Raw genomic sequence first — 27,400 nt, 5'->3', positions numbered from 1 at the left:
AAGTTGATAAAAAGTGGAGTTTGTGAGACCTGTGAATAGTACGCAAGTGCACTGTTCACAGAAGACCGGGTCAACAGTTGTGGCTGAAAAGAAAAAAAAAAAAAAAAAAAAAGAGAGAAAATGCAGACGCAGCACTTTAAGTGTTATCCAAACGAACACTCTAATGGTTGAATAAGATATTTGAGGTTCAATTATCACCTACACTAATAGTGAATAGAGAATAAAAAAAATAAGGGCATGTTTGGTTCACTACTTAGTCGTATCTCAATTCTCATGTCTCAATTTTTATATCTCAAACTCTAATTTATAACTCATATCTTAATTTCCAAATTTTCTTTTAACTCACTCTCATTGTGTTTGGCTCAAAATGTGGCTTTAGTTTTCAACGTCTTTAATTCAAAATGATGGGATCCCACTAGTCTAATTGGTTCAGAACGACTACAATACTCTTACCTTAAGAAGCTGCAAACTCTTCTCTCTCCCACACTCCTAAGAAGAAATAAGGGAAGAAGCTCAATTAGTATTTCTTCTCACCACAACAACCAAACCCACAAACCACGAATAGCAAACAAACCCACAACAATCCATATGAACTAAAGAAAAGGAAGCCGTTGAAACCCATAAAAGCTCGTCGAGTATTACGCCCCAAAACCTAAAGATCGGCATCCTTTCTCTATACCAGGCCGGCAACCTTCTCTCTCCCTATAGTGTGGATTTCCTCAAGTGGGTTCTCTCTTCCCCTTCTCTCTCACAGCCTCTCTCGTTTAAGAGTTTGGTGGGTTTCTTATTTTTTGGGGAAGAAGTTTGTGGATTTATGTGTGATTGAACATGGTTATGGGTTTGTATTTCTAGGTTTGATCAGTACATGTGTTTGTGTTTCCAATTTTCTCTAATATGTAATATTTGGGTTAATTCAATAAACAAAAAAGAGACCAATACCATTAAAATATGAGAGTAATGAGAAGAAAGAAAAAAGAGAAAAGAAGAAAGGCAAATGCGAAGTGTAGAAAAAAAAAGAGAGAGAGGAGTGAATTGAAGAAGAAAGAAAATAAAAAAGACAAGAAAAAGAGAGTTGGTTTGTCATGTGAGTGTGACAAGGCCTTATGATGGGTCTCATAACTTGTGTATTTACTAAAATGTCTTAACTCATAACTTTAAAATCTGAAAACACAAAAAACTTGTTCTCAAACTAAACGAAAATTGCACTAGTGGCCCCACAATTTTCGGGTGATGAGTAATGAAAACATAACAAACTAAACATGGCCTAAATGTTGCTACTTTCTACGGTGCATATTTGCATACGTAGTGCCAGATATCATTGTTTTTTGTGCATTTTTTTTTGGTGCATTTTTTTTTAGTGAATAGTATTATCTAATTTCTATCTTGCTTTTATAAGTTACATGCAATATCCATGAATGTTATATATGGTTTAAGTGTTATTATTGCATCATCAATGAATATTATCTATGGTAAAGTAAATAGTGCTTAGATCAATCCACAGTTCAGTTAATACCAAATTTAGTACTGATAAAGTTTCTGATAGCTGTATAAGAGATTTGAGATTCAATTTTCATTTACACCAAAAACTAATTGATGTCTACACCAAAAACTGATTGGTTTGATGATAAAAAACTATCATCAAGAACGGACACCATAAGTTAAAACTTTCTTTATAAATAAATAAATAACCAAATTTAGTTTATTATCAATTCAAACATTGTCAACTGTAGATTAGAGTCTCAGCACTAAGTTAGTATATATTTACCCCAACGATCACCCATATCAATTAAATTTGAAAGAATAAAAAAAAAAAATATATTGCATAAAATATGTTACACAAAAATGAGTAATTAGTGCAGTAAATAGACCAAAGATATCGATCCATACGCTGGCCCCTAGAGAAAATAACTTCAGACAACATCTTATGAAAATTAATTTTTTGACTAGAATTGGTGGGGTGCGCCAGGCCCAAGCAATAGTGCAACACTTAGGCGACGCTCAAGAGCCCCAGTAGCAAGTACTGTGGTGGACTCTCCCCCTCAAGAAATAAATTTAATATCGTGTGACCCGATGGGCCACATATCAGATATTAACCTGATAAAAACAGGTACTACACTTGATCTTAGCCAAAAGGCCGAGAAAGGTATGAATTGTAACGCTACTTGTTTCTTTTTTTATCAATCGTCTATGCTTTGCTCTTCTCTCACTTACTCCATGTGTAAGGACGGACCTAGGTAGAGGGCTAAGGGGGCCTAGGCCCAAAAAAAAAATTTTTTAGCAAGTAAAATTTTCCCAAAAAAAAAAAAGGGGGCTTGGGCCCCCTTGAGATTTTAGCTCCAGCCCCCCTCCCAAAAATCATGAACCCCTTCCCCTAGCCCATCATCCAGCCAGCTTAGAGTAGAGCCCACGACCCATGTCAATCTAAAAATAATTAAAAAACTCAGCTCTCAGCAATCCAAAACCAAATGGAGAAAGCAAAAAACAAAGGAAAAAAAAAAAGAAAAAAAAAGAAAAAAAAGAAAGAAAGGAAAGTGAGAGGCGAGAGCTACAAGACAGAGATAGAGATAGAGATAGAGAGTACAGAGACCCATCTAAGCCATCTTGATCAAATTTAGAGGCCCGTGTCGCTGTGACGGAGAGAGACAAAAAGTTGTGTCGCTGTGATGGAGAGAGACAGAGAGCAAGAGAGTGCAAAACCCAGTCTAGTACGGCAGTACCCACGCCAACGAGAGCGAGACCCACGCCGCCATGCGAGACAAGACCCACTTGCCGCCGCCGGTTGCCGTTGCTCGATCTACCTAGCTAGCCCAGCTTCGAGCCTTCACAGTTCACAGGTATTTACTCTTATCTTTTCCTTCAAAACCTTGTGATCTGAGAATCAAAGAAACTGTGTTTGTGCCTTGTGGACTTGTGGTGTTTCATGTTTGTGTTTTTACTGATAAGTGATGAATTGAACTGATTTGGTGATTGTGAATTGAATTTGTGCTGCGGCTGCTGCTTGTGGTGTTTTTTTTTTGGGTTTTTTGGCTTTGTGACTCTTGCATTATATAGATAAAAGAGATAGATAGAGAGAGTAGAGTTTGTAGAGATAGTCAGATAGTTTTTTCTTTGTTGACTGGTAGTTGGGCATAATAATAGGGAAAAGTGGAGTTGGGCAACGGACAAGTGACAGAAAAAATAAGAAGGTAAAGTTAAAAAAAGTTTTTGTTAGTAGTGTCTGTGTCTGTAGTGGGATTCATTGGGTATTTGGGTTAGTGGGTCAGAATTAGAAAGTGGGATTCAAATGATTTTTTGACAGACTCTTTGATGTTATACATTGAAAAGGATAAAGTTTCGACATTTAGTTTGGATTCAATAGTAGATGATTTTGAAAATTTGAAAGAGTGTCGAATTCCCTTTTCATAGATGATTGTATAAAGAAACAATAGTGTTTCGTGTCTTTTGTTTTTGTTAGTAGATTGTATCTTAATATATTAAGAAACAATGATTTTTGGGTTTTTGTCTTGGTTGATAGTTTATTAATACTATATAGATGCGTATTTGAAAATTTTTTTTTTCCGGCCCCCCTAGCTTAAAATCCTGCGTTCGTCCCTGTCCATGTGGGACATAATGACTCAAGAAAACTAAAAAAACATACGAATGTGTTGCCCCCTTGGCTTTGTTTCCTTTCACAGCCTTAAACCTGGAACATGATGCTTCTAAGACTGCTATGATTTGCAGGCACAAACAAAGGCAATGTGATGAAAGCTGAACATCAAAACTTCACCAACGAATCAAAAATACACAATAAATGGTCCCAACTCATTGAAGAACATCGTTTTGAATAGCTACTACTATCTACTATGATCGCTCACTTAGTCATGGTAATAACAGGTTTTCACATGATATAATCTGATCACTTGAGAAAGAACCTTCGCCATCACGGTTCAATGCAGCCAGCCTGCTTAGTACACAGTCCAACTCAATAAGGCAAAAACATAACTTCGTATTACAAAGCTGAGCAAATTAAACACAATTTCAGCACCAAAAATGATGACTTTATTTGATAAACGTTTATGATATTACTATTATATATATACTCAAATCAAGTCTCATATTCTCAAGTTTGTTCAAGAATATATGTTTTTGCAGCTCATTTAATAGTTGATCCTATATCTGTGATTAAGCTTAATTTGTTTATTAAATAAAATGAATATAAATAAACATTTTCTCAAACCAAAAACGAGATGTTTATAAACTACTCAGTTAATTTATAGTTGTACCCGAAAGACTCATGACCGTCCATTGTTTTGCTGTAGCATTATTCTGTTCTTATAAAAGTGCTTTTGGTCCTCTGAAGACATATGGGCTTGCCTTTTTAAGAACCTTGGTCTACTTTCTGTTATAAGTTATAACGCACTGAATGCATTACCCAAGTTAGCTACTAGACCAGGTGTGGTTTACAAATTGTTGGATGTATTGGAAATGTGATAATATTCTTCTTGTGCGAGACATCCCAGTGGCCAGTAGTACCTAATGGAATGAAATTCTGTATTTTTGTTTTTTTTGTCATTCAATTTAGCCTTAACCAAAATGACCTTTTGGTACCAAATGGAGCTTAAAGAACAAATAGCTTTTTTTTTTTTTTTTTTTTTAAGCAAAGAACAAACAGCCTTGAAATTTGGTCCAATTGAAAAAAATGTGGCCCAATGAGTGATGTATGACAATATATATTAAAACGATAGAACAAACAGTAAAACAAGTAGGATGAAAGTTAGGAAGAATTTGGAATATAGAAGTACAATTATGAATATATAGCGAATGACTATCTTAATCTAAACATAGTCGTTGGGCAATATTTAGAATAGACGGTACCACCAGAACAAATAGTAAAACAAGTAGGATGAAAGTAGTATTACAGAAGCTGAAGAAACAGAGGTTGAAGACTCAAAAGCATAACGGTTAGTTTTGCAACGGCTACTTGTGAAGAGTTAAAACAGTGTTTTACTTTAATGAGACACGATGTCGTTTTACATTTATACACGCGTGTCACATTAAACCTTTAAACCAGACGGTGCCGTTTTGATCAAAGGCCTTTCCCTCTTCACATATTCAAGACATGCTCTGTTTCTCCTCTCCTGGGTTCAATTATGAATAGAGTAGATATTTGTAGATATTTATCTAAGATGTACAGCTGTAATCTTCAGTCAGTTTTAGTAGGAGTCTGTTACAAGTGGTTAGATTAGAACATTCAAGAAGCTTCCAGGGCGGTTACCATTCTTTGTAAGATATAAATAGATGATGTGTATGTAGTGTTCATTTAACAAGCTTGAATAGAAATCTTTTCTTGATTCATCATTTTTTTTCTCTCAATCCGCCATTGTTAAAGCTTCAAGCTTGTTATCTTTCATATAGAAGTACAATTATGAACATAGTAATGGAGCTAAAATCAATATAACATGTAACTAAAAAAATACATGAGAATGGTTTTATCAATTTCCAATCAAAAGAATTTTCTTCCAAATTAATTTGAAGATAAGATTTTTCATACCAAGAGCATGAGAAATTATTGAATTCATTGATATACCTTTCTTTCACATAAATGTAATCCCATGTGCAAACTCACATTAATGTGCAAACTCACATTATTGTGAGATTAATATAGCTGAGGTACTGAATAATTTCAGCAAAAGCAGTAGGAACTTTTGTGGTCTTGCATCACCATTTAGATGTATGATGCAATTTAACCACTAAGTTTTTTTTTTTTTTTTTTTGAGAAAGAAAAAACCACTAAGTTAGTGAACAAGCACAATCTATTTTTTTCCTATATATCAAAATTCAAAGTGATCTATAATTTATCGCTCTATAATTTATTTTATAAGTTCGTGAATAAGTACTCTATTTTTTACGCATTAAGTTAAAGACAACAGAGAATTATTTCATTTGTTTTTTACTTCCGTAGTCCGTGCACGCACGCTAACGGCTGAAATCCCCAATAATATGAGAAACAGTATTCACCGACCATCCTCGCCCAAAATAAGAACATCCAATAGACCAAAGCCCAAGGTATAACCGAACAGGAACCCATTTAATTTTTCAAAATAAATCTTTTACTAGAATTGGTGGGGTGCGCCAGGCCCGAGCTTTAGTGCAACGCTTGGGCGACGTTTGAGAGCCCCAGTAGCAAGCTACTGTGGCGGACTCTCCCCCTCAAGAAATAAATTTAATATCGTGTGGGCCGATGACCCACATATCAGATATTAAACTGATAAGAACAGATACTACACTTGATCTTAGCCAAAAGGCCGAGAAAGGTATGAGTTGTATTTTGCCGTCCTTCTGCTTTTATAACTCGTCTATGCCTCTCTCTTTTCTCACTTAACGATGTGGGACATATAGACTCAAAAGAAAACTAAAGAACATACGACCCTCTTCTAATCTCACACACACACTCCCAACGCCGTTGTATTTTGATCTCGCATTCCGCTTTCCACATTTACGTTATTCGCTGCTTGAATCTTGATGCCACGTCTTCTTGCTTGTCTTTCAATTTCTTTCATTACTTATCTTCTAATTTAGTTCTTAGATTTAGATCTCATCACAGTCGTCTACACTCTTTGCTTGCCCAGAAACTGTTTTAACTGAGCCTAATAAAAGACTTTTTTTTTTTAGCTGAAAGTAATATGAAGTACAAAAATGCTATAAATAAAAATAAAATAAAAAGTGTTTGATATATGTATTTAAACAACATTTTTCAGTTTTTAAATAACATTACATGTATTTCTACACACTTTTTCACCCACACATATTTTCAAAAAATACAAACAACATTATTAAAATAGTATTACCAAACGGCCATAATTTTTCTAATACTATCAGTATCCCATGGAAACAAAATTGGAGTTCAGGTTGAATTTTCAGAGACAAGGGGCCAGGGCATACTTCTACTTTCTTTTTCTTTCCTTTTTTTTTCTTTTTTTTATCTTGTTTAAAAAAATTTATTCTAATTTTTGCAAGAAGAGTAAAAAACACAGGAATCTCCTCTTCCAATTTTACCACAGCTGCTTTGAACTGGAATGGTGAAAGGTTTTTTCTTATTTACATCAAGCTCTGCATCATATGTGAATGACAATGGACCATGTCATAAGGTGTTTCATGTAACAGAACACATTGTCCTGCGTGTGGCATTTTTCAGTCTTATAATCATTGAAGTTGTGGCATTTTTAGTCTTATAATCATTGAAGTGGTTTAGTTTCTCTGCATTCACACATGAGCTTGCCTTCAAGAACATTGGTCTACTTTCTTTACTAACGCGCTGAATGCATTACCCATGTTGCCTAACTTGCCTTGTGTGAGTCCGTGACCGGTTGTGGTCTACAAATATGTTTGATGCATTGGACAGTGTTATAATTCTTCTTGTGGCTTTACTAAATGACTAATTGTTGTAAGCTAAGAGAGCAGTCAGCAGAATAGAATGGTGTGGCTGAAACCAAAATTGGAGTCATAGCCCGTCTTGGGCTAAAGGTTCACCCAGAGATCTCAAGAATAATTGCAAATTCCAACTACAATTATTTTTTTTCTACTTTATTTTCCATCGATTTTATAAGATGAGTGTGTCCAATCACCAAAATTCAGAAAGTCTTGGTGCTGCCTTCAGGCAACGGTCTGTCGGTGAAACAAGAAAAAACCATCACCAAACAGAGGAGATTAATTAACATTAGAACAAAAGGTAGCCCCACTGATGTACAAATACTAAGAATCACTAGTCCAAACAAATCAATACATTAGGAAAATCATTTATACACTTATGAGTACGATAATATAATAATTTCTTTTTCATTATATTCATTATCTTGCCTATTCAACTTTATCACCATAGCTATGCAACATAGATACTAACAACTATGTATTCAAGTATTCAGAAATTTCATTCATAAAACAATTTACATGTATTATTTAAACAAATCACATGACTTATTAAATAAGTCATAACTAAAATATACGTGGATAGTTTTATCAATTCCCAAGTAGTTGGAAGAATTTTCCACTGAACTAATTTGGAGGTAAAGATTTTTCATACCAAGAGCATGGGTAATTATTCAATTTACTCGGTGTACCTTTCTTTCACATAAATGTAGATCCATATGCAGACACGCATTATTAGAGGATTGGCTTACTTGGGTTTTACCAAGAAGTATGCTAGATCTTCTTTTTGGATGGTAGAATTGGTTGGGGAAACTCTCATTTCATATTGGAATTTGACACCGTTATGTTTGATATGGTGCATTTGGAGGGAACACAATAACTGCATGTTTGAAGATGTGGAGAGCTCGGCAAATCAACTTCTTGCCTCTTTTGTCGGCTCTTCAACTGACTGGTCTTGGACTTGGAGACTTACAACTAGTGATTCCCTCTTAATGTCTATAGACTCTCTTCTTTCTTGTACATAGTTTTTGTTACCTTTTTGTATTATTTGGCTGCTTTGTGACCTTCTGCATAAAGTAGTCTTTTTTTCAATAAATTTTTCTTACTTATCAAGAAAAAAAAATTATTGATATGGTTTTAAATTTTCTTGCAAAATATGAATGCTACCTACAATGCATGTTTTGCTTGATCTGGTTGCAACAATTCTTTTTCCTTTCGACTTCCTAGACTTTCTGAGTTTGGGAGTGTCTGTCTTTAGGAATAGGCCAATGCATATAGTGTGTATTCGATCTATTTTTTCTTTTGAATAAGAGTATTTAACTTTTTTTTTAAAAATTCCTTTTCATTTTAGGTATTGTTGCGTTATGGAAATAAAGAACAGCTACATAAATGGCTTATACCTTTACTCAACAGTAAGATCCGGTCTGGATTTGCAGTGACAGAACCACAAGTTGCATCTTCTGATGCTACCAATATTGAGTGTTCTATTAAAAGGTAGTGTGCAGCACCTTTGTAAAGGGAGTATTCTGTTTATCAAAATCATTTTTTTCAAGTGAAGTACAGGGACTGCGTCTCCCAATAGTCATCCAAACTTCTTCTGTGGACATATGGGATAGAACTATATGTGGCACACGCCAATTTTTGTCAGAGCTTCTGCTTGCAATTTATGTATGACTGCTTGTTAAATCCATGTGCAGAGAAGGAGATACATATGTCATTAATGGGACGAAGTGGTGGACAAGTGGGGCCATGGATCCAAGGTGCAAAATTCTCATAGTCATGGACTCATGGTTAGTTCTTGTTTGGCATAGCATGAAAAGTCCTTCCATTCATGTAGTAAAGGAATGTTATCTGAACAATATACAGGGAAAAACTGACTTCACTGCCGCTAAGCATAAACAGCAGTCTATGATCATAGTGGATACCCATACTCCTGGTGTACACATAAAGAGACCCCTAATGGTATTTGGCTTTGATGATGCACCTCATGGGCATGCAGAAGTATCATTTGTCAATGTACATGTGCCAGCAAAGAACATTCTATTATGGAGAAGGACGTGGATTTGAGATTGCCCAAGTAAAGTTGTTCAACGCCTTCCCTAGTGCATTATGAATTTGTGTGTGTTTTTTGGTTGAGGGGGGGTTTCCCCTCTCATGGTCAAACCCAAGGCCTCCACATTTAAGGTCTTGGCAACATGAAACAGTGGTTTTTCAAATTTATTTGTCTTCCATATATTTCACAACAAATTGCATTTCCCAGGGAATGTTGAAACTTCTAAAAATTTCCATAAACATCAACAGTTTTCTCTGTTTTTATACTGCATATCAGTGTAAGTGCAGCAAGCTTCTTGGTCTTAAACCAAGAAGAAGAAAAAAGTTTTGTTTCTGACATTCATATGCTGAAAGTAGAAATGATTGTTACTGGTCATATGTAGGATTAAAACCAGGTAGGAACCCAACTCATCCCCTGGCGCAGATGTGATAATTTGATTGATGGTTGTGTTTTTTGAGGAGTTTACGTGACATTTATTGACCTGCTTCTTGGTGTACCAACATGGATATCTTATATTTGGTACTGAGTTACTTGCAGGGTAGGCTAGGACCGGGAAGGCTGCACCACTGCATGAGACTGATTGGTGCTGCTGAGCGTGGCATGCAGATGATGGCTCAGAGGGCTCCTAGTAAAAGAGTGTTTGGAAAGTTGATTGCAGAACAAGGTTCATTTATTTCAGATATTGCAAAGGTAAAATCTATTACAGAAAATTGAAAATTTTTATGTTGCTACGCATCACAAAATCTGAAATAATAATGTAAGCTAAATCAATAATACAAGAACTAGAAGTACTTTTGCTGAACTAGTGGTCCACCTTGAATCCTTATATTTTAGATTCACCTCATAGCTGCAGTATTATAGCAGTCTTCTTATATTTGCTCTTTGATTCAATGTCGGATAGAGCTAGAGAAAGCCAGATTGCTGGTTTTGCAAGCAGCTGACCAACTTGATAAGCTTGGAAACAAAAAGGCCCGTGGGATTATTGCAATGGCCAAGGTAAATTGTTGGTTGTAATTTTTTTTTTTTTTGATAATTATTGTTGTTTGTAATATGAAGGGCCGGAATCCAATCTTGGCTTACGGTTATTTTGTTGCTGAATTCTCTTTTAAAATGGTCTGGTTGTATGTGGAGCAGGTAGCAGCCCCAAACATGGCATTGAAGGTGCTTGAGATGGTGATGCAAGTGTTGGAAAATAAACAAGTTTTGATTCAACAATACAAACCCTAAAAAATTAGCAATGGCAAAAATAAATAGATAGAGTTAAAAAGATCTCACAAACTATAGAATCACGCAAAATGCATTGTCCTTAAAGGTTGATTCGTGCTACCTGGAGTAGAATTTGGTGCGAATGGCTCTCTTGGCCGGACAACCCCCTAGGATTAGACTATAATGGTTTCTTCAAGTTGATCACACACTCAAGCAAGAAGAACTAAGAACAACTTTAATAGCCTTTCCTTAAAACTAAATATTAAAAGCTAAAATTTTGTGGAGATGAGCAGAAAATTTAGAGCTAAATAGAGGGAGAGTGGCGGAAGTAAGAGGCTAGGAAGCAGTGAGAAAGATATAACAAACCCAAGCCCAAGTCCAAGCAATCATCTAACCAGAGCCGACCCTAGACATTTTGGGGTCTTAGGCGAAAACTAAAAATGTGGCTTTTTTTTTATACTTATATATTAATTAAATTAATTTTTATTTAATATTTTTATATTATAATATATTTCATTTAAAATCTATTTTTCTTGCATTTTGAAATGCAAATTGACTAATTAAATTTTTGTATTCAAGTTCTTCTAACATCTCTTTTTCAATCATATCATTTCATTATCTTGCAATTGTATCATTGTTATCTTGCAATTGTATCATTTTATTATTTTCTAACTCTTTTTGGTGAATTTCTTGCTCATTTGTGATATTTTCATCTAAATTTTGTGTTATATTTTTTTTATTACTTAAAACAAATTTATCCATTGATCCTTTTTGAGACTCAATTAATTTTTTTTTTTTTTTTAGTTTTTCATATCCATATGCATATTTTTTAGTAGACATTTCTAATAAAACAATATATTTATAAAGACTAAAATAAAAAATAACTTTTAAGTGTAGAGCAAATGAGAAATAGAACCTGATTTATATAAAAAGTATTGTTGTAGTTTCACCGAACAATAACAAGCTTTTAGCAATCTCAACTTGCATAAATAAAGAATTATTCAATATATTACCACTAATTAATATATATATATAAACACAAGATTAAAATTAAAAAAAAAAAAAGTTAAGCACAAGCATAACAAAAATTTAAGCACAGCCATAACACGAGACTTATTGACAAAACCCACAAAAAAATAAACACCAAAACAAATTGTATCTATTATCTATACACCCCCCCCCCCAAAAAAAAAAAAACGCAGGCTTTATTAAAAAAAAAAATTGAAGGCCCAAACAAAGTGAAACGTCCAGGCAGGAGGCAGGCCCATTGGACAAATAAAATGAAGAGAAAGGCTGAACTGAAAGCCAAGCGCCCAAATATTATACCCGATATGCACCGCACTACATCGTATCAGAAAACTCAAAGTCCTAAAGCAGTTGAGAGAGGCGGAGACTCCGAAGATATGCAAAGGCTTATAAACTTATAATAAGGTTTATTCCTAACCAATGTGGGACATAAAGCAAAGGTTAAGTATTTGAAACACACATACTCCAATAACAAGTGCATGGTGGAGCTGGTTTATCTTCTAATACCGTTCTGGCACATCTTTGGGCCACAGCAAGAACATTACGAATTGCAAATGGTCCAGATGAAGTGAACTTGGATACTATTGGCAAGTTGGAACTGCAAAGAACTAGGCTTTAAAGGATTTGAACTTTGAAGTGAATTTCCCTCTGGCAAGATTTTTTTTTTTTTTTTTTTTTGCTTAATTGAAAATATAAAAGAAGAGAATAATCTCAAGGGGAAAGGACACTATAATTTATCTTTGGAAAGGCAGAAAATGAGCCTAAAGTTGAATGTATCGCTTGTTAATATAATAATAACTGAATAACATACAAGGGTGCATTTGGATATCTGGATTTGGACATGTGAATAAATCCAAACACCTTGTTTGGATTACTAGTTCACATTGCCTGGGTGAGTTGGGCTCCTTACAGTGCCGGCTCTATATATAAAGCAACTAATGCAGTCACCTAAGGCCCCAAGTAGAAAAAAGGCCCCAAAATTTTAATTAATAGGGTTTAAAAAAAATATTATAATAGTATTAATTAAGTCCAAGTATTAACCAATGAATAAAATAATATTTTTTTATCAAATGAAAAAAAAGAAAAAAAATGTTACGTCGACGTCATTTTTCACAACACTTTCAAAATAAATCCTAAGAGACAGGTTGTTACAGGGTATTATTAATGATAAAAAATTAATTTCAGTGATGAGTTCAAATTAGAATCAAGAACAAATTAACACCTAAGATTTGTTATGAAAATATTATGAATATACACTTCTAAAAAAAAAGCAATACAAAAAAAAAAAAAAAAATACAACATTTTTCACAAATTGAGTTGACAAATTTTTACTAGTTTTTATTTAAGTCCACCACTAACATTACTTTTTTACTTATCACTATCGAATTATCAATCTGTCACATTAATAGGTGTGAAAAGTTTTATCAAATTTATTGTCTATAGACTTTCAAAAAAAAATCTACGTGGTTCATGTTAAATAGTAGTAATTTTGCATCTGAAATAAGATAGTTAAAACAAATATATAAAAGGCCTCAATTTCAATTTTTACCTTAGGCACCCAAATACATTAAGCCGCCCCTGACTCCTTACACCGCCCTTTTTTTTTTTTTCCTAGATATTTTTTTATCTAAGCCCACACTTTTCCATCTTTATCTTTATTTTTTCACATTAGAAACTAAAGCAATTATGGGATTACATTACACACCATTTTCCACATCCATCCTATGTGGTGTAGTGAAATAGTTTTTGTGGTCTTTATCATATGGCACTTAGTTTTACGGGCCAGTACATTACTAGTTCACATTGCCTGAGTGAGTTGGGCTCATTAGACCACCCCTTCTTTTTTTCATTTTTCCCTTGATATTTTTTATCTAAGCCCACACTTTACCATCTTTATCTTTATTTTTTCACATTAGAAACCAAAGCAATTCTTGGATTACATTACACACCATTTTCCACATCTATCCTATGTGATGTAGTGAAATAGTTTTTGTGGTCTTTATCATATGGCGCTTAGTTTTCTCCAATAGATGGTGAAAATTTGAGGGGGTTCACCAAAACAAAAGATTAATAGTGGGTTACCATAAGTTGTATTTAGTGGTTAGCAAAAGCTTTAATTTTTCTATTGTTTTATTTAACAGTTATGCTTTCTAAAAGGTTTATACTTGCTTGATAAAATCAACCTTCTTTCCCTATAGGAATCAGACCAATGAAAGCCCATTTAGTAGGAGAGTTTAAATAATAGTTTTTAGTATTTGGATTTAGATTTTAATCAATAGGTTTGTAATGCTTTGATTACAAATCCATTATCAATTTTAGATATTATTTCAAATGCAAGAATTTCTTTAGTTTCTAATGTGAAAAAATAAAGATAAAGATGGAAAAGTGTAAGGAAAAAAAAGGAAAAAAAAAAAAAGAAGGGGTGGTGTAAGGCGCCCAACTCACCCAAGCAATGTGAACCAGTAGTGCACCGGCCCGTTATCCTTCCACTGTTGAGAGTGTGAGGTCTTCGCTGCTCTGTGAAACCAGCCTCACGCAGTACCCTCCACTTTAGGAACCAAGTAACCCAAGCCTTCGCTCAAATTACAAGGCCCATCTCACAACATGGAACGGGCGGGCCAGGTAATTGCACAAACAGGGCCCTGCCAGGAAAGCCAAGTCATTATCCCACCAATCTAATGCCCCTACTCAGGTCACAACTTGACGCTACTCAACTCAGCAAGCAGAATCACCCATGATGCCTACTATAAACTTATGTAGAATCTATAATCTAAGCAGTGTGGGACAGGAAACAATAGAATGGGTTGAACCATGACTGGGTATATGAGCACCAGCTCCTCATTTGAGTAGCAAGGTTCACCCAGAGACCTTTCAACTACAATTTTTTTTTCGACTTTATTTTCCATAGATTTTATAAGATGAATGTGTCCAATCACTAAAATTCAGAAAGTCTTGTTGCTGCCTTCAAGCTACGGTCTGTCGGTGAAACAAGAAAAAGCCATCACCAAACAGAGGGGAGATTAATTAACATTAGAACAAAAGCTAGCCCCACTGATGTACAAATACTAAGAATAACTAATCCAAACAAATCAATACATTAGGAAAATCATATATACACTTAAGAGCATTCGCAATGGGTTAGGGATATGTCAAATGTAACCAAAATTTAGTATTCAAGCCCAATTTGTCTCAACAACCGGAAGGCTAAACATGAAAAAATGTAAATTTTTTTGGCATAGTAGTACAGTATCATTATAAATGTATGATGGTACTTAGCACTATGCCAAAACAAAATAATAATATTTTAATTAAGAATGACCGTTGGAAATGATTGTTGTGAATGACTGATGGTGCTGTAAAAAAATGTCTGTTGGAAAAAAATAATATTTTAATAAAATGGTAAAATAATAGAGTTTTGGAATGTTGGGTATATTATAAAATGGTATGGTATAATTGATAAAGTAGCTTTTTGGGATAGTAAAATAGAATAAGATAACATTTTCCATTGTGAATGCTTATGAGTACAATAATATAATAATTATTTTTCATTATATTCAACATCCTGCCTATTCAACTTTATCACCATAGTTATGCAATATAGATACTAACAACTATGCATACAACTATTCAAAAATTTCATTCATAAAACAATTTACATGTATTATTTAAACAAATCACATGACCCCCTAAATAAGTTGAAACTAAAATACATGTGGATGATTTTATCAATCACCAAGTAGTTGGAAGAATTTTCCACCAAACTAATTTGGAGGTCAAGATTTTTCATACTAAGAGCATAGGAAATTACTCAATTCACTCGATGTACCTTTCTTTCACATAAAAGTAGATCATATATGCAGACTCACATTATTAGAGCACTGGGAGTGTTAAAACTCCAAAAAGTTAGTTTTAAACCCCAAAACACCAAATTACCACTACATCGGGTTCTTATAGCTAAAAGAAATTAAAACCTTGCTACACTAAGTTCTTACTTTTACAACTTACTATAGTTAGGTGTTAAACTTAAAAATTAATATATTTATTTACTGTCTCTCTTCTCTCTTCTTTGACTCTATCCTCTCTCTCACCTCTCTCCCTCAGTCCCTCTCACTCTCCGACTCTCTCAGCTCTCTCACTATCTGACTCTCTCTTCTCTATCTCTCTCTTTCTCTCGCTCAATTTTGGGTGTTATAGATCAGCGGTTAGGCTATGGATTGGCATTTGGGTGTGTGGGTTGTGATTTCCATGGTGGTAATTGAGTTTCAATGGAAATTGCCTTAATCTAGTTTTCCTTGGTGGTGGTTTGTGGTTGGTTTTGGGTTTTTAGTTTCGATGGTGGTGGTTGGTTGCGGTTCAGTGATTAGTGTTGGTTGGTTCGGTTTTTAGTGTTTTAATGGTAGTGGTGATGTTCTGAGTTTGGTGGTTGAGTTGAGTTTTGTGGTAGATGATTGCTGGTGGTGGTGGGTTTGTTAGAGAGAAAGATAGAGAGGAAGAGAGGGAAGACAGAGATGTGAGAGGAAAGAAAAAAGATTTCTTTATTTTATTTTAGTGAGTTATATGTTAAAATAAAAAATGGAATGTTGGGTAAGTTGTGAAATAGTATGGTATAGATAAAGTAAAATTTTAAAGTGTAAATTGAAAAATGTTTTAAAAGCCTAGATGCTAATACTCTTAACTTTTATATGAGATGTAATATACCTAAGGTACTGACTACTTTAAGCAAAAGCAGAAGAAACTTTGATGGTTTTGCATCACCATTTAGATGTGTGACCGTTACACTTGCTTGATGCTAATGGAATTTTAGGCCATTCTAATTGGTTACATTTTAGTATTTTACTAATTGTTATACAGAGTTTGTTTGAAAATAGCTTATTCAACTTTTTTACTAAAACTTTTTGCTGAAAGTATGCTAAAGTATACTTGTACTTTGAAATTTTTTGAAAGTTTGAGAAAAAGCGAAAAACTGTGAGATTTTAAAAAGCTGTACATAAAAACTAAAAGCTAAAAGCTAGCTTATAAGCTAATGCCAAACACAACCACAATCTGACACTTGTTACATCCAAATCAAATGCCTTTTTCAATGTGGTTAAAATCCATGGATTTGAAGTGGCTATAGAATAGACCATGGCCTGAAATCATTTTTCCCTTTGGGCATCAAAACTGTTTTGCTTTTAAGGCATCTCCAAGTTGCAAAACAGTTTAGACAGATTTAAAGTAACCTATTCTCCAAGTTGCAAAACAGTCTAGACAGATTTTAAGGCATCTCCGAGTTACCTATTTCCGAAATAGGTAACTCATTTGATGGTCTAGTGTCATGATGCAATTCGAATTGCTCTTCTAAAAGCTGAGCAAGCAGATCAGGACCCATCTTGGTGGCAATAAAAGTTAGTAATTTATCAATACATGATCCATCTTGGTGGCAATAAACCAATAACAGTTAGTAATTTATAATGCATGCATTCCCATCCTCTTACAAAGGGGAAAAAAAGTATTTTATCTCACCAAAAAATAAAATATTTTTAATAGTGCATATTTGCATAAGCAGTAAATATTTTTAACATTTCATCACACCGGATATCACTGATTTTGTGCATTTTTAGGGAATGGTGTAATTTATTTTTTATTTATATTAGTTATGCATTTTTAGAGGTTAGAGCATTTGCATCAACTTATTTAAAATTTTCCATCTATTTTAACATAATATTTTTTTTTTACATGGTTACTTTTTAAAAATATCCACATCAGATTATCTATTATACACTCTATTTTATATAAATAGTATTTTTTATTCTTCTTTTTATTATTATTTTATTAAAATATCTCTCATCTAACACGTCTCCTCTCCTCCCTCAAACTCTCCACCTCTCCCTCATCCCTAACCCACAAACTCAACTCTTTGCATCTCTCTCGCATCTCAGATCCCTCATCTCTCTCTCATCAGCCTTTCAGATCTCTTATCTCTCTCTCCTCTCATCCAAAACCCACACACAGAGATTTCCTCTGAGCTTGCTCTCACTTTGTCACCGACCTTTATACACAGCAATGGTGACAAGGCTACTCTATATTCGTCGATGATGGCGTACGTGAGACTCTTGACGAGTTGGGTTTGGGTTTATGGTTTTTCATTAAGGTTTATTTCGGTTTTTCTGTTTATAAGTTTAGCTTGATTTTCATTGATTTTTAGTTTGATTTTTTTGTTGATTTTGGGTTCGATTTTTTGTTTATTTTTTACTTTATTTTCAATTTACTTTTTAGCAGTTAGTTTGATTTCTTGTTGATTTTGGGTTCGGTTTTCAGTTGATTTTTCGTTTGATTTTCCATTCAATTTTTCTTTGAAGAAAAAACAAATTGGAGATTAAAAAAAAGCAATTAGAAACAAAGGCTCAGTCACATCCAGTTAGAAAATTAAAAAAAAATAAAAATAAAAAGAGTAGAAAACAAAGGGTAGTAGCACTGTTAGAAAAAAAAAATTTAAATAGATTTATTTGGATATTACTTATTATTGAAAATTAAAAATACTGTAACAAAATAATTTTTAAATATATAAATATTACCATGACTCCCAATTTTAATAAAAAAAATTTGCTAAAAAAATACTTAACAGTCCCATGAACACAAGTACACGGACAAGATGTCCAAAACTATTTGCACAATTTTCTCTCTCCAATATGGGAAGACTGTTTGCGCAATTTTCTCTCTCCGATTTGGGAAGATTGTGTTTTGGTGGGGCAAACACCCAACCATTTTCTCTACTATTTTTTTCATCCATACCTCCAACCAAGCATTAAGGCCCAAACAGAATGGAATCTGTCTTGCATTTTTACGGGATAGTTATATTGCGCTTTTTAACTTAAATTAAGGCCCATTTATAAACAAAAGAGCAAAGGACTAAGGCCCAACGCAACGGACTCCGGAAGTGCCCAACTAATAATTCCACGCAATGAAATTCTTCGACTAGAATTGGTGGGGTGCGCCAGGCCCGAGCTTTAGTGCAACGCTTGGGCGACGCTTAAGAGCCCCAGTAGCAAGCTACTGTGGTGGGCTCTCCCCCTCAAGAAATAAATTTAATATCGTGTGACCCGATGGGCCACATATCAGATATTAAACTGATAAGAACAGATACTACACTTGATCTTAGCCAAAAGGCCGAGAAAGGTATGCTTTGTACGTTTACTTGCTTCTCATTTTATAACATTTCTATGCTTTGCTCTTCTCTCACTTATTCCATGTGGGATATAATGACTCAAAAGAATAGTTGAAAACATATGAATCTCCTCTCCCAGAGTCGCAGGTTCCGAACACAGTTAGGGTCCGTTTGGATACAGCTGAAAACTGAAAATTGAAACTGAAAACTGAAAAACACTGTAGCGAAATAATTTTTAAATGTGTAAATAGTACCGTGGGACCCATTTGTAATAAAAAAGTTGCTGAAAAATGAAATTTGTGGGTCCATAAACAGTACCGATGTGCACTGATTGGTCCAAAAAAGTTTGAAAAGTCAAAGTTTGCGGTTACTGTTCATTAAACAGTGCATGAACAGTAGCCACAATCTGAAAAAAAGAAAAAAATAAATAAATAAAAGAAGCAAACTAAACGCAGACACAGACGGATCAGCCCAATCCAAACGCAACTTTACACTAGCAAAAATATGAGTCATTTATTCAATCGGCTTTTAGGATTTATTGATTTGTTGAAAAGTAGCTGGCAACGTTCATGTCTAAAGCAAGGCCGAATCAGTGCGGGTACACTGTACACTGATATCCGTGGCTGTAACAAAGAATGGTAACATAGCCAGAAATCATTTGGTTCCTTTGGGCTCTTCATCAAACTCGTTACATCAGTTGCCCTCTTTGCTTGCTGCCTTTCACAGCCTTGAACCTTGTTCGGTAATAACCTTATTTTACCACAGTTGTTTTGAACCGGAAATGTGAAAGGTTCTTTCTTATTTACATCAAGCTCTGCATCATATGTGAACGACAATGGACAGTGTCATAAGGTGTTTCATGTAACATAACACAGTCCTGCTGGTAGCATTTTTCAGTTTTTTATAATCATTTAAGTGGTTTAGCTTCTCTGCATTGACACATGGGCTTGCCTTTAAGAGCATTAGTCTACTTTCTTTACCGACGCACTGAATTCATTATTGCTTGTGAGTCTGACCCTTGTGGTTTACAAATTTGTTCGATGCATTGGACTCTGCTAAAATTCTTCTTGTGGCTTACAAAATAACTAATTGTTGTTAAGCTAAGAGAGCAATCTGCAGATTAGAATGGTGTGACTGAAACAAATATCTGAGTCATAGGCCGTCTTGGGCTCAAGGCTCACCCAAAGATCCAAACCCAAAGATCTCAAGAAAGATGGCAAATTTTAACTAATTTTTTTTCCTACTTTATTTTCCATAGATTTTATAAGATGAGCGTCCAATCCCCAAAAATCAGCTTAAGTCTTGTTGCTACCTTCAAGCTATGGTTTGTCGGTGAAACAAGAAAAAAAAACCTTCACCAATGACAGGAGATTATCCAACATTAGAATCAAAGCTAGCCCCACTGATATACAAAGACTAAGAATCACATTAGTCCAAACAAATCATACATTGGGAACATCATATATACACTTACGAGTACGATGATATACATAAACAGCAAATTCCATAAATCCCTACCCCCCTACCCAGAAGTGGGTGCTTTATACACAGGTACAACATTTTTTTTTGAAGTCAAAATACATTAATGCCATTACCACAAGGATTGCTTTGAAATAATCTTTACAAGAAACTGCTTATTGCTGCATTGTCTAATTCTGTGTTTGTGTACTTTGGCAAGACCAGGGAGTGCATGTGGGATTAGCAACAGATATCTGAACCCTTAAAACCTCATGAATAGCTCCTCGCTGAAGCACTACAAGAACCTCTGGTTCTTTGGCCATTGCAAGATCTGCCAGAGAGACCCAACGAGAATAAGACTCATCCCGCATACGAAAGCCATAAAACCATCGGCCAAGCTTCCACCATTTGACACACACCTGGCGCTCTGAAATCTTGCAACTTTGAAGTGCTTCACTGACATACTCACCCTATCAATTATGAGTTTTAACATACCAAAATCAAAATCAGGATCTGGGCCAACCAAAGTTAAAGCTAGCAAGTGTGAATCACATAACCAGAATAGTACTCAAGGATTGAAGCAAGAATATAAATAGAAATGCATGTACCACAAGCATGTACATTAAGTTTGATAAGCAACTGACCAACTTGGCATCTTTTGGTTCATTAATTCTTAGCATTATATATACTAAAAGGGGCTTGAGCCCATAACTAAAATGGATTTTCTGCCACATCCAAATCTCCAGATGGAGTTAAGCTTGGTCTGTATTCAACATTAAATCTTCAAGATTTGGTTTTTGCAGTTTTGACGCAGGACAACCAGAACAAAACTGAAATAATAATAAAATAAAGAAATATGACCTAGGAGTCAGCACCTAGGCCTTACTTGGAGTCAACACCAAGCGGAAAAACCACTAGGAGTAAGCACCTAGGGTAGACTTGGAATCAGCACCAGACCAAAGAAAGACCAAATGGCCATTTTTTTTCATTTATCAAAATATCAACTATCTCTCAAGAAGTACAATAGATTGCTTATAAAGGATTGTTAAACCATAGTTCTAATTGGCTAAGAAACCCTAATTGCCTTATTACAAAAATAACCTTACTTCTAAATTAAAATACTAAAAGACCAATAAACTAATAGGACCTAAAACATAAAAATACAATTGACTTGCAAACATAAATAATATTAAATAATAATTTTCTTGCATCTCCCGCATCAAGTTTATCTTAAGCACATTACAAGCCTAGTAATCAAAATCAGTTAAAAATTTTGAAACTTATATTGAAACTAGAGGTAAAAAACCTTGAATGCCTTTTTCTTTTAGCCAAATTACCTGATTATCTGGTATACATTTTATGTTGCCAATGCAATCAAAACCATATGAGGAGGGTTTCTCATGAAATGTGAAATAATCCTAACACACAACTTGTAATACCCAACATATTATCCCAGTATTTCATTGAAACACCCAACCACCTAGCATGAAAATATTTAAGTTCTCATAAGTTGTTAAGACAAGTCCGTATTTTCTCACTCTAGTTCCTACCAGACATAGCATTGGTCAACAGTGGTGGCTACTTGGATTCAATTTTGAACCCAAATATCTTTATAAAGTTAAATACCCTCAGTTCTCTTTACATTACCAGGTGTTCGCATATGTGAAAATAAACATATTAGTATTACATAGAAATTAAACAATCCAGAACAATGGAAAGGCCAAGGAGTAAATACCGGCACTCCAAGCCAATGTATGCAGTAATGCAAGCCAACCAAATTAAGCAGCACATTGCACTTAGGTTTGAACAGGAACATTTGGACATCCTTAAAACCAAGCTGTGTGGTCGACAAGTCTTCAATTGCTTTCAGATGGTCTCCAACCTCAAGTGATTCAGTCTGTGAGCATAGTTCCACAAACTTGGCAACAGCATTAGCATTCCCTGCCACCTCTTTGTGCCTCTTTATGTAAAAATCCTTCCATCCCTTCAGGAATTTTACATCTTTTTGGATAAGTAAACATATTTATTAAGAGCCCAAAGGGGTGCAACCCATGTATAGGAAGTATGAAAGAGATGCAGCAAGAATCAAAAGAAAAAAAACAAAGAGATTGCAATTTAATATGACATTATTCAAACTACCCAAGAACCAACATAAAAGCATGAGAAAGCTTGATCATGATCAGAAGGCATTAATGATTAAATCATATGATTTTGTTTCAACCCCCCCCCCCCCCCCCCCCCCAAAAAAAAAAAAAAACAAACAAACAAACCAAGGATGAGGTATCATTTAGAATGAAATCACAAACACTAAAAAGTAAATATACCTTTGGTAAAGTATGACATTTTAAACCACAAGTTAATAAACAAATTAGGATTTTCTAAAGATCCTAGGTTAAGCCCACCATTAAGTTCTTAAAAGTCTAAATGGTTCAGAATTTGTCATGTCATCAACATCTGGAAACAAAAATAATACCAATTAATGCTTGTTTAAATATGGAGTAGTTCTACATATATAATCTTTTTCACAACTAACGTGGCAAGTTCTTTTTTATTTTTTATTTTTAGGTAGATAGTGGGAGAGGAAGACATGCGCATCCCAAATGATGCCATTACAACCAGGCTATCACTTGAATTCCAAGTGACAAATTCTTAGCAAATTGTCAATTAACCCACAGCTTGCCTAAACAATTTTGTGAAAAAAGTTCTGTCTAGAGTCCAGACTTATTTATCATAACATGGTTATGATTTTAACAACTCCACACTTAATAAACCAAAGTTGTCCCATGTGTTAGAATTATGGTTATGATTAAATTATGAATGAAAAGTTTTGTTCCTTAGAAAGGAAAAAAAAAATTAGAAGAGCCTCTAAGTTATTGCGAAGAGGCTAGTTTATCATAAAATGGTTATGATTTTAAAAACTCCACACTTAACGAACCAAACTTGTCCCATGTGTTAAAATTATGGTTAAATGATTAAATTAGATCATTTCCTAAGAGGAAAATCAATAAGAGGAAAAAAAAAAAAAAAAAAAAACTCAATTATGATGAAATTATTAAACTGGGACAGGAATGTTTTCATTATCGAATAATACTAATAATAAAAACCCAGAAATAAAATTGGAACATGGACAATTGAGGTAGAGAAACCTTGGAGATAGGGGCATTGATGACAGTGGAAGAAGAAGAAGAGGCCTGAAATAGTGTGAGAGAAGGCCATCTTTCCTTTGCTAGAGACTCCCATATGGAATCAGACCCCCACAACTCCCTCCATAACCGACAGCAACTACCCAAGGCACAAACATCTGATACCTTCAATTAATTTATAAAATAAAAATAAAATATTTAAAAAATGAAATGATTATATTTTCAAAAAATTGAAAAGAAAAATAATTTGAGACTTGAAAAATGAACCTGAAGTAGTGAAGCAATTTTGAAGGCAATATCGTCTGGGATCGAGGTTTGGACACGCTCCCATTGCTTCATGGCTTTCTTCTGCGGTGGGAAATTGGAAAATTGAGAATAAATGGAATGAGAATCATCCAATGGAATTGTGACACGTGAAGGGAGCCAGAAGGGCAAACGGGATGTTCGGAACGGAAGGCTTGCGTTAAGAAGTGGGCAAAGGAGCCGACTATATAGTTAAGGATCGTACACGCGACATCCTAGTTTCTGTTAGCGTGACACTGACAGTGTTTACCAATAAAGGGAAAAAATAATAATAACTAAATTATTTAATTCTTATCAAAATATTATTTCTCAACAAAAAAAATTTATATTAATGAATAATGTGCTTTAATATATATATATATATATATATGTATGATCTTATGGATTTATACACCGACTAGGCAAAATAACTTGTTTAGAGCATTCACATCAATCTACTCAAAAAAAAAAAAAAATCTACTCAAATTTTTAATTAAACTAAACTAAAAATACTTTAGGTTATATTTGGTAACTATTTTTATTTTCTATTTTCAAAAACTTGTTTTTGGAAATATAAAGAAAAAACAATTTTCTTATATTTTTTTAAAGTAAAAACATGTTTGGTTAGTTGAAATTTTTTTTAAAAAAAAGTTATTTGAAGAAAAAAATAGAAAATACTATAATATATTGTTACTAGGATTTAATCTTTAATACTAACTCATTAAATGAGATAAATTCATTAAATTAAATGCGTGTTTTCATTGACTTTTGAAAATAAGAAACTGAAAACAGTATTTTACATATTTTCAGTTTCTTCCATAAATTGAGTTTTGAGAACAGTTTTTGTTTTTCGTTCATTTTGGGTTACCAAACAAGCTTTTTAGTCTCAAAAATAGAATATTTGTTTTTGGAAACAGAAAATAAGGGGAAAAATAGTTACCAAACATACCCTTACTTTTTCTAGTTTAGTTATCTATTATTTTTATACACATACATCAACCTTAATACTTTATCGATAACACCCACCAATTTTCCTCTACACCCACCAAAAACACCACCGCACCACCATTGGTGTACTGCCTCAGTCAGTCGAAGAGAAAGGAGAGACGATCTGTCGAGGAAAGAGAGGGAGATGAGAAAGAGTCAGGCAGAGAGAGAGAGAGAGGAAGAGAGAAGAGAGATACGAGGAAAGAAAGTCTGAAATTGAATAAAATATATATATATATATATATATCTTTTAATGTAGCAATGATAGAGCCTTACTACACGTAACAATGAAACTATACTCGTTAAAACTTTAGTTAATTTAGTAAAACTGGATGCATGCTTGTTTTGGTTTAGTTTAGAAAAAATTTTGTTGAAATATTAAATTAGAGAGGCTAATGTGAATAGTCTTTGTTTGGGGGCCTTTTTCGGTTACTCGGCCACGTGTTGTCCGCTAGAAAGGTGACCTTGCTAGGCCCAAGTTGTGTTTGGGGAGTAGCGTCCAGAACTCAACATTGGGCCATGTGGTCCAATGGCTACCAACGTACTTTTAAGCCTACAAAACCATAAAACCCAAAGTCTAAAAATCACAATAACGGTTGAATAAATATATAATATATGTTTGATATAATAGCTTTGATTAATAGTTGTAATAATGATTGAAATAAAGTAATATGTATATAAATGTGAAGTAATCATGTACTCAATGATGTAAATTTAAAGATATGGAAGTAAAATAATTTATCTTTGTATGGTTTGTAGCTCCAACTATGTAGCATTAGTGGGCTGATAGTATTCTAGTAGAATGACTCCAACGATAGAAAGGCAATTTGCCATGATTACTACAAGATTGAAGGGGAAAAATGGGTGCAACTAAAGGGAGAGAGAGTATGTCCAGCTATGTGTAGGGGTTGGTTAAGTTTGCCCCTCTTATCATGCACTTAAATGAGTTTTCCCTTTGATAATGCTCTTTTAGTTGTTGTGAGGTTATGAATAGTGTTGTCTTCCATGAGAAGAGCTTTTGTATGGAGTATTTGTGCCTTCTAAGAGAAGGGTTTTATGTAAGATGGATTTGTGACTTCTAAGAGCAGGGCTTTATGTAAGATAGATCTATGCCTTCCATGAGAAAGGCTTTGATATGAGATCTTGGTGCTTTCTAGGAGAAGGGTTTTAGTAAGAAGTTTATGCCTGAGTGTTTGATATCTCTTGAGCAGTATGGAGATAGTAAAAGATATAGATGTTTTGTGGGATGTAGTATTTGTAATATGTATGATATATGAAAGTATGAGAGGTATGGAGGTTAAAGATAGTAAAATATGAGATTATAACTGTTGGAAAAGTTGTAGAGGTTGCTTTCCAAGAGGAAAGATTTTGTAAGAGAAAAGTATGGAGATGTGTTTAGATATTTGGAGATAGGAGCAGTAAGATAGATGTATTTTCTAAACATGGAAAGTGAGAGAATGAGTATGAGAAGAGTAATGGTGTTGTAGTGTGTTTAATAATGTTGTTAGAATTTTCTGCTAGAGGATGGATGAGGGCTTATGAAGGCATTTATGAGCTAAGGGTTGAAGAGTTTAATTTCTAATTTAGAAACTAAAACCTCAGAAGCTCAGAACTTCATTAAGAGCTTAAGAAGATAATTAAAGGGAGAAAGAACAGGAAAGTTTATGAGAGAGTTCTTCTCCATTGGTGTGTCCCCTTGAGGTGTTGATGAAAGGTTCAGTTTATAGCTAAGTTTAAGGGGGGTTTTTAGCAAATAATTTCAGCCAAAATTTGTCCCAACTAGCAATTAATCTTTAGAAAATCCATCTTAAGATTTGACAAAAAAATTGTATGTCTAGCTTTAAGGTATTCTTGCTATTTTGGGTAATAACTGCTGGGGAAAGAGCAGTAGAAAATAAAAGTATTTTAACAAGAAAAAGATAGTTTCTTTAGTTGGTTTTGATTTTTAGCCAAATGAGGAAGAATTTGTAATTTCAAGGCTACTGGGTTAGCTGTTACATCTGTTTTGAAAAAGTTGTCCTAGCTGTCAGGAAACGCTGTGACAACTATTATGAGACAGCTATCACAACTGTCATAAGGCAGCTATTGTTTGGGCCAGAAGCAGATGAGGTTAGATGTCAGGCTGATGAGATTTGAGCATTAAAAGACTGATGATATCACTTCCAGTCAGGTGTCAAGTGTTGAACACACTGCTGGAGTTCTGCTGGAAATATTTCCTTTTTTAGGTGTTTGTGTTTCTGGTCTAAGGTTCTATTACAACACATTTTTAGTAAGTAATAGAAGGATTGATTGATAGCTAAAGAAGCGTTGGAGATCTAGTCAAGGTCTTATTGTGTTGTGACTTAATCTTGGTGAGCAACAAGAGCATTTAATGCTCTGCTATGGCAGCTGGTAGAGAAATATATGGTTTGATTGTGGCAAACAGCAGTTAGGCATTTAGAGATATCATAAATAATCTATATATTTGGAGATTAAAGATAGCCAATCAAATTAGACCATATGCTTGAGGTGGATTTTAGTTGAAAATAGTAATAAGATTTATGTAAAATAATATAATGAAATTTCTAAATTTGTATAGGAATAGCTGGAGGTTGAATAAATAGTTATTTGTTTAGCATTTAGATGGTTGAAGATATTGAGTGTTTGTCATATGATGAATATTAAGTTTTAGAAAAAGAGCAATGGAGAGTTTTATCA

The 27,400-nt window shown here is 34.1% G+C and overlaps 1 protein-coding gene, 1 long non-coding RNA gene and 3 other non-coding genes across 6 annotated transcripts; 1 reads left to right on the top strand and 4 right to left on the bottom strand.

Annotated features, from left to right (window-relative positions):
• Nucleotides 1-1,952: 1,952 nt before the first annotated feature.
• LOC126690668 (U2 spliceosomal RNA) lies at nucleotides 1,953-2,147 on the bottom strand. The gene has a single exon (XR_007644710.1). It is a non-coding gene; the product is annotated as a U2 spliceosomal RNA (small nuclear RNA).
• A 347-nt stretch (nucleotides 2,148-2,494) lies between these two features.
• Nucleotides 2,495-4,106, top strand: LOC126689160 (uncharacterized). The gene is made up of 2 exons (XR_007644436.1): nucleotides 2,495-2,834; nucleotides 3,721-4,106. It is a non-coding gene; the product is annotated as an uncharacterized LOC126689160 (long non-coding RNA).
• A 1,995-nt stretch (nucleotides 4,107-6,101) lies between these two features.
• LOC126690653 (U2 spliceosomal RNA) lies at nucleotides 6,102-6,297 on the bottom strand. The gene has a single exon (XR_007644698.1). It is a non-coding gene; the product is annotated as a U2 spliceosomal RNA (small nuclear RNA).
• A 12,355-nt stretch (nucleotides 6,298-18,652) lies between these two features.
• On the bottom strand, nucleotides 18,653-18,848 carry LOC126690637 (U2 spliceosomal RNA). Its single transcript, XR_007644684.1, has one exon. It is a non-coding gene; the product is annotated as a U2 spliceosomal RNA (small nuclear RNA).
• A 1,413-nt stretch (nucleotides 18,849-20,261) lies between these two features.
• Nucleotides 20,262-23,890, bottom strand: LOC126689159 (uncharacterized). Of its 2 annotated transcripts, none has more exons than XM_050384212.1 (4): nucleotides 23,702-23,890; nucleotides 23,438-23,592; nucleotides 22,027-22,275; nucleotides 20,262-20,761 (listed from the first exon to the last, which is right to left on the bottom strand). In XM_050384212.1, the coding sequence occupies exons 1-4, from the start codon at nucleotides 23,763-23,765 to the stop codon at nucleotides 20,483-20,485; spliced, it is 747 nt and encodes a 248-aa protein (XP_050240169.1). In that variant the 5' UTR covers nucleotides 23,766-23,890; the 3' UTR covers nucleotides 20,262-20,482. The 2 variants fall into 2 exon arrangements, with proteins under 2 accessions (XP_050240169.1, XP_050240168.1); XM_050384211.1 differs by having other exon boundaries at nucleotides 23,438-23,599; nucleotides 23,702-23,888.
• Between the last annotated feature and the right edge of the window lie 3,510 nt (nucleotides 23,891-27,400).

Source organism: Quercus robur, chromosome 6 (assembly GCF_932294415.1).
Source record: "Quercus robur chromosome 6, dhQueRobu3.1, whole genome shotgun sequence".
NCBI classification, from domain to species: Eukaryota; Viridiplantae; Streptophyta; class Magnoliopsida; order Fagales; family Fagaceae; genus Quercus; species Quercus robur.
This window is presented reverse-complemented; position numbering and strand designations above follow the sequence as displayed.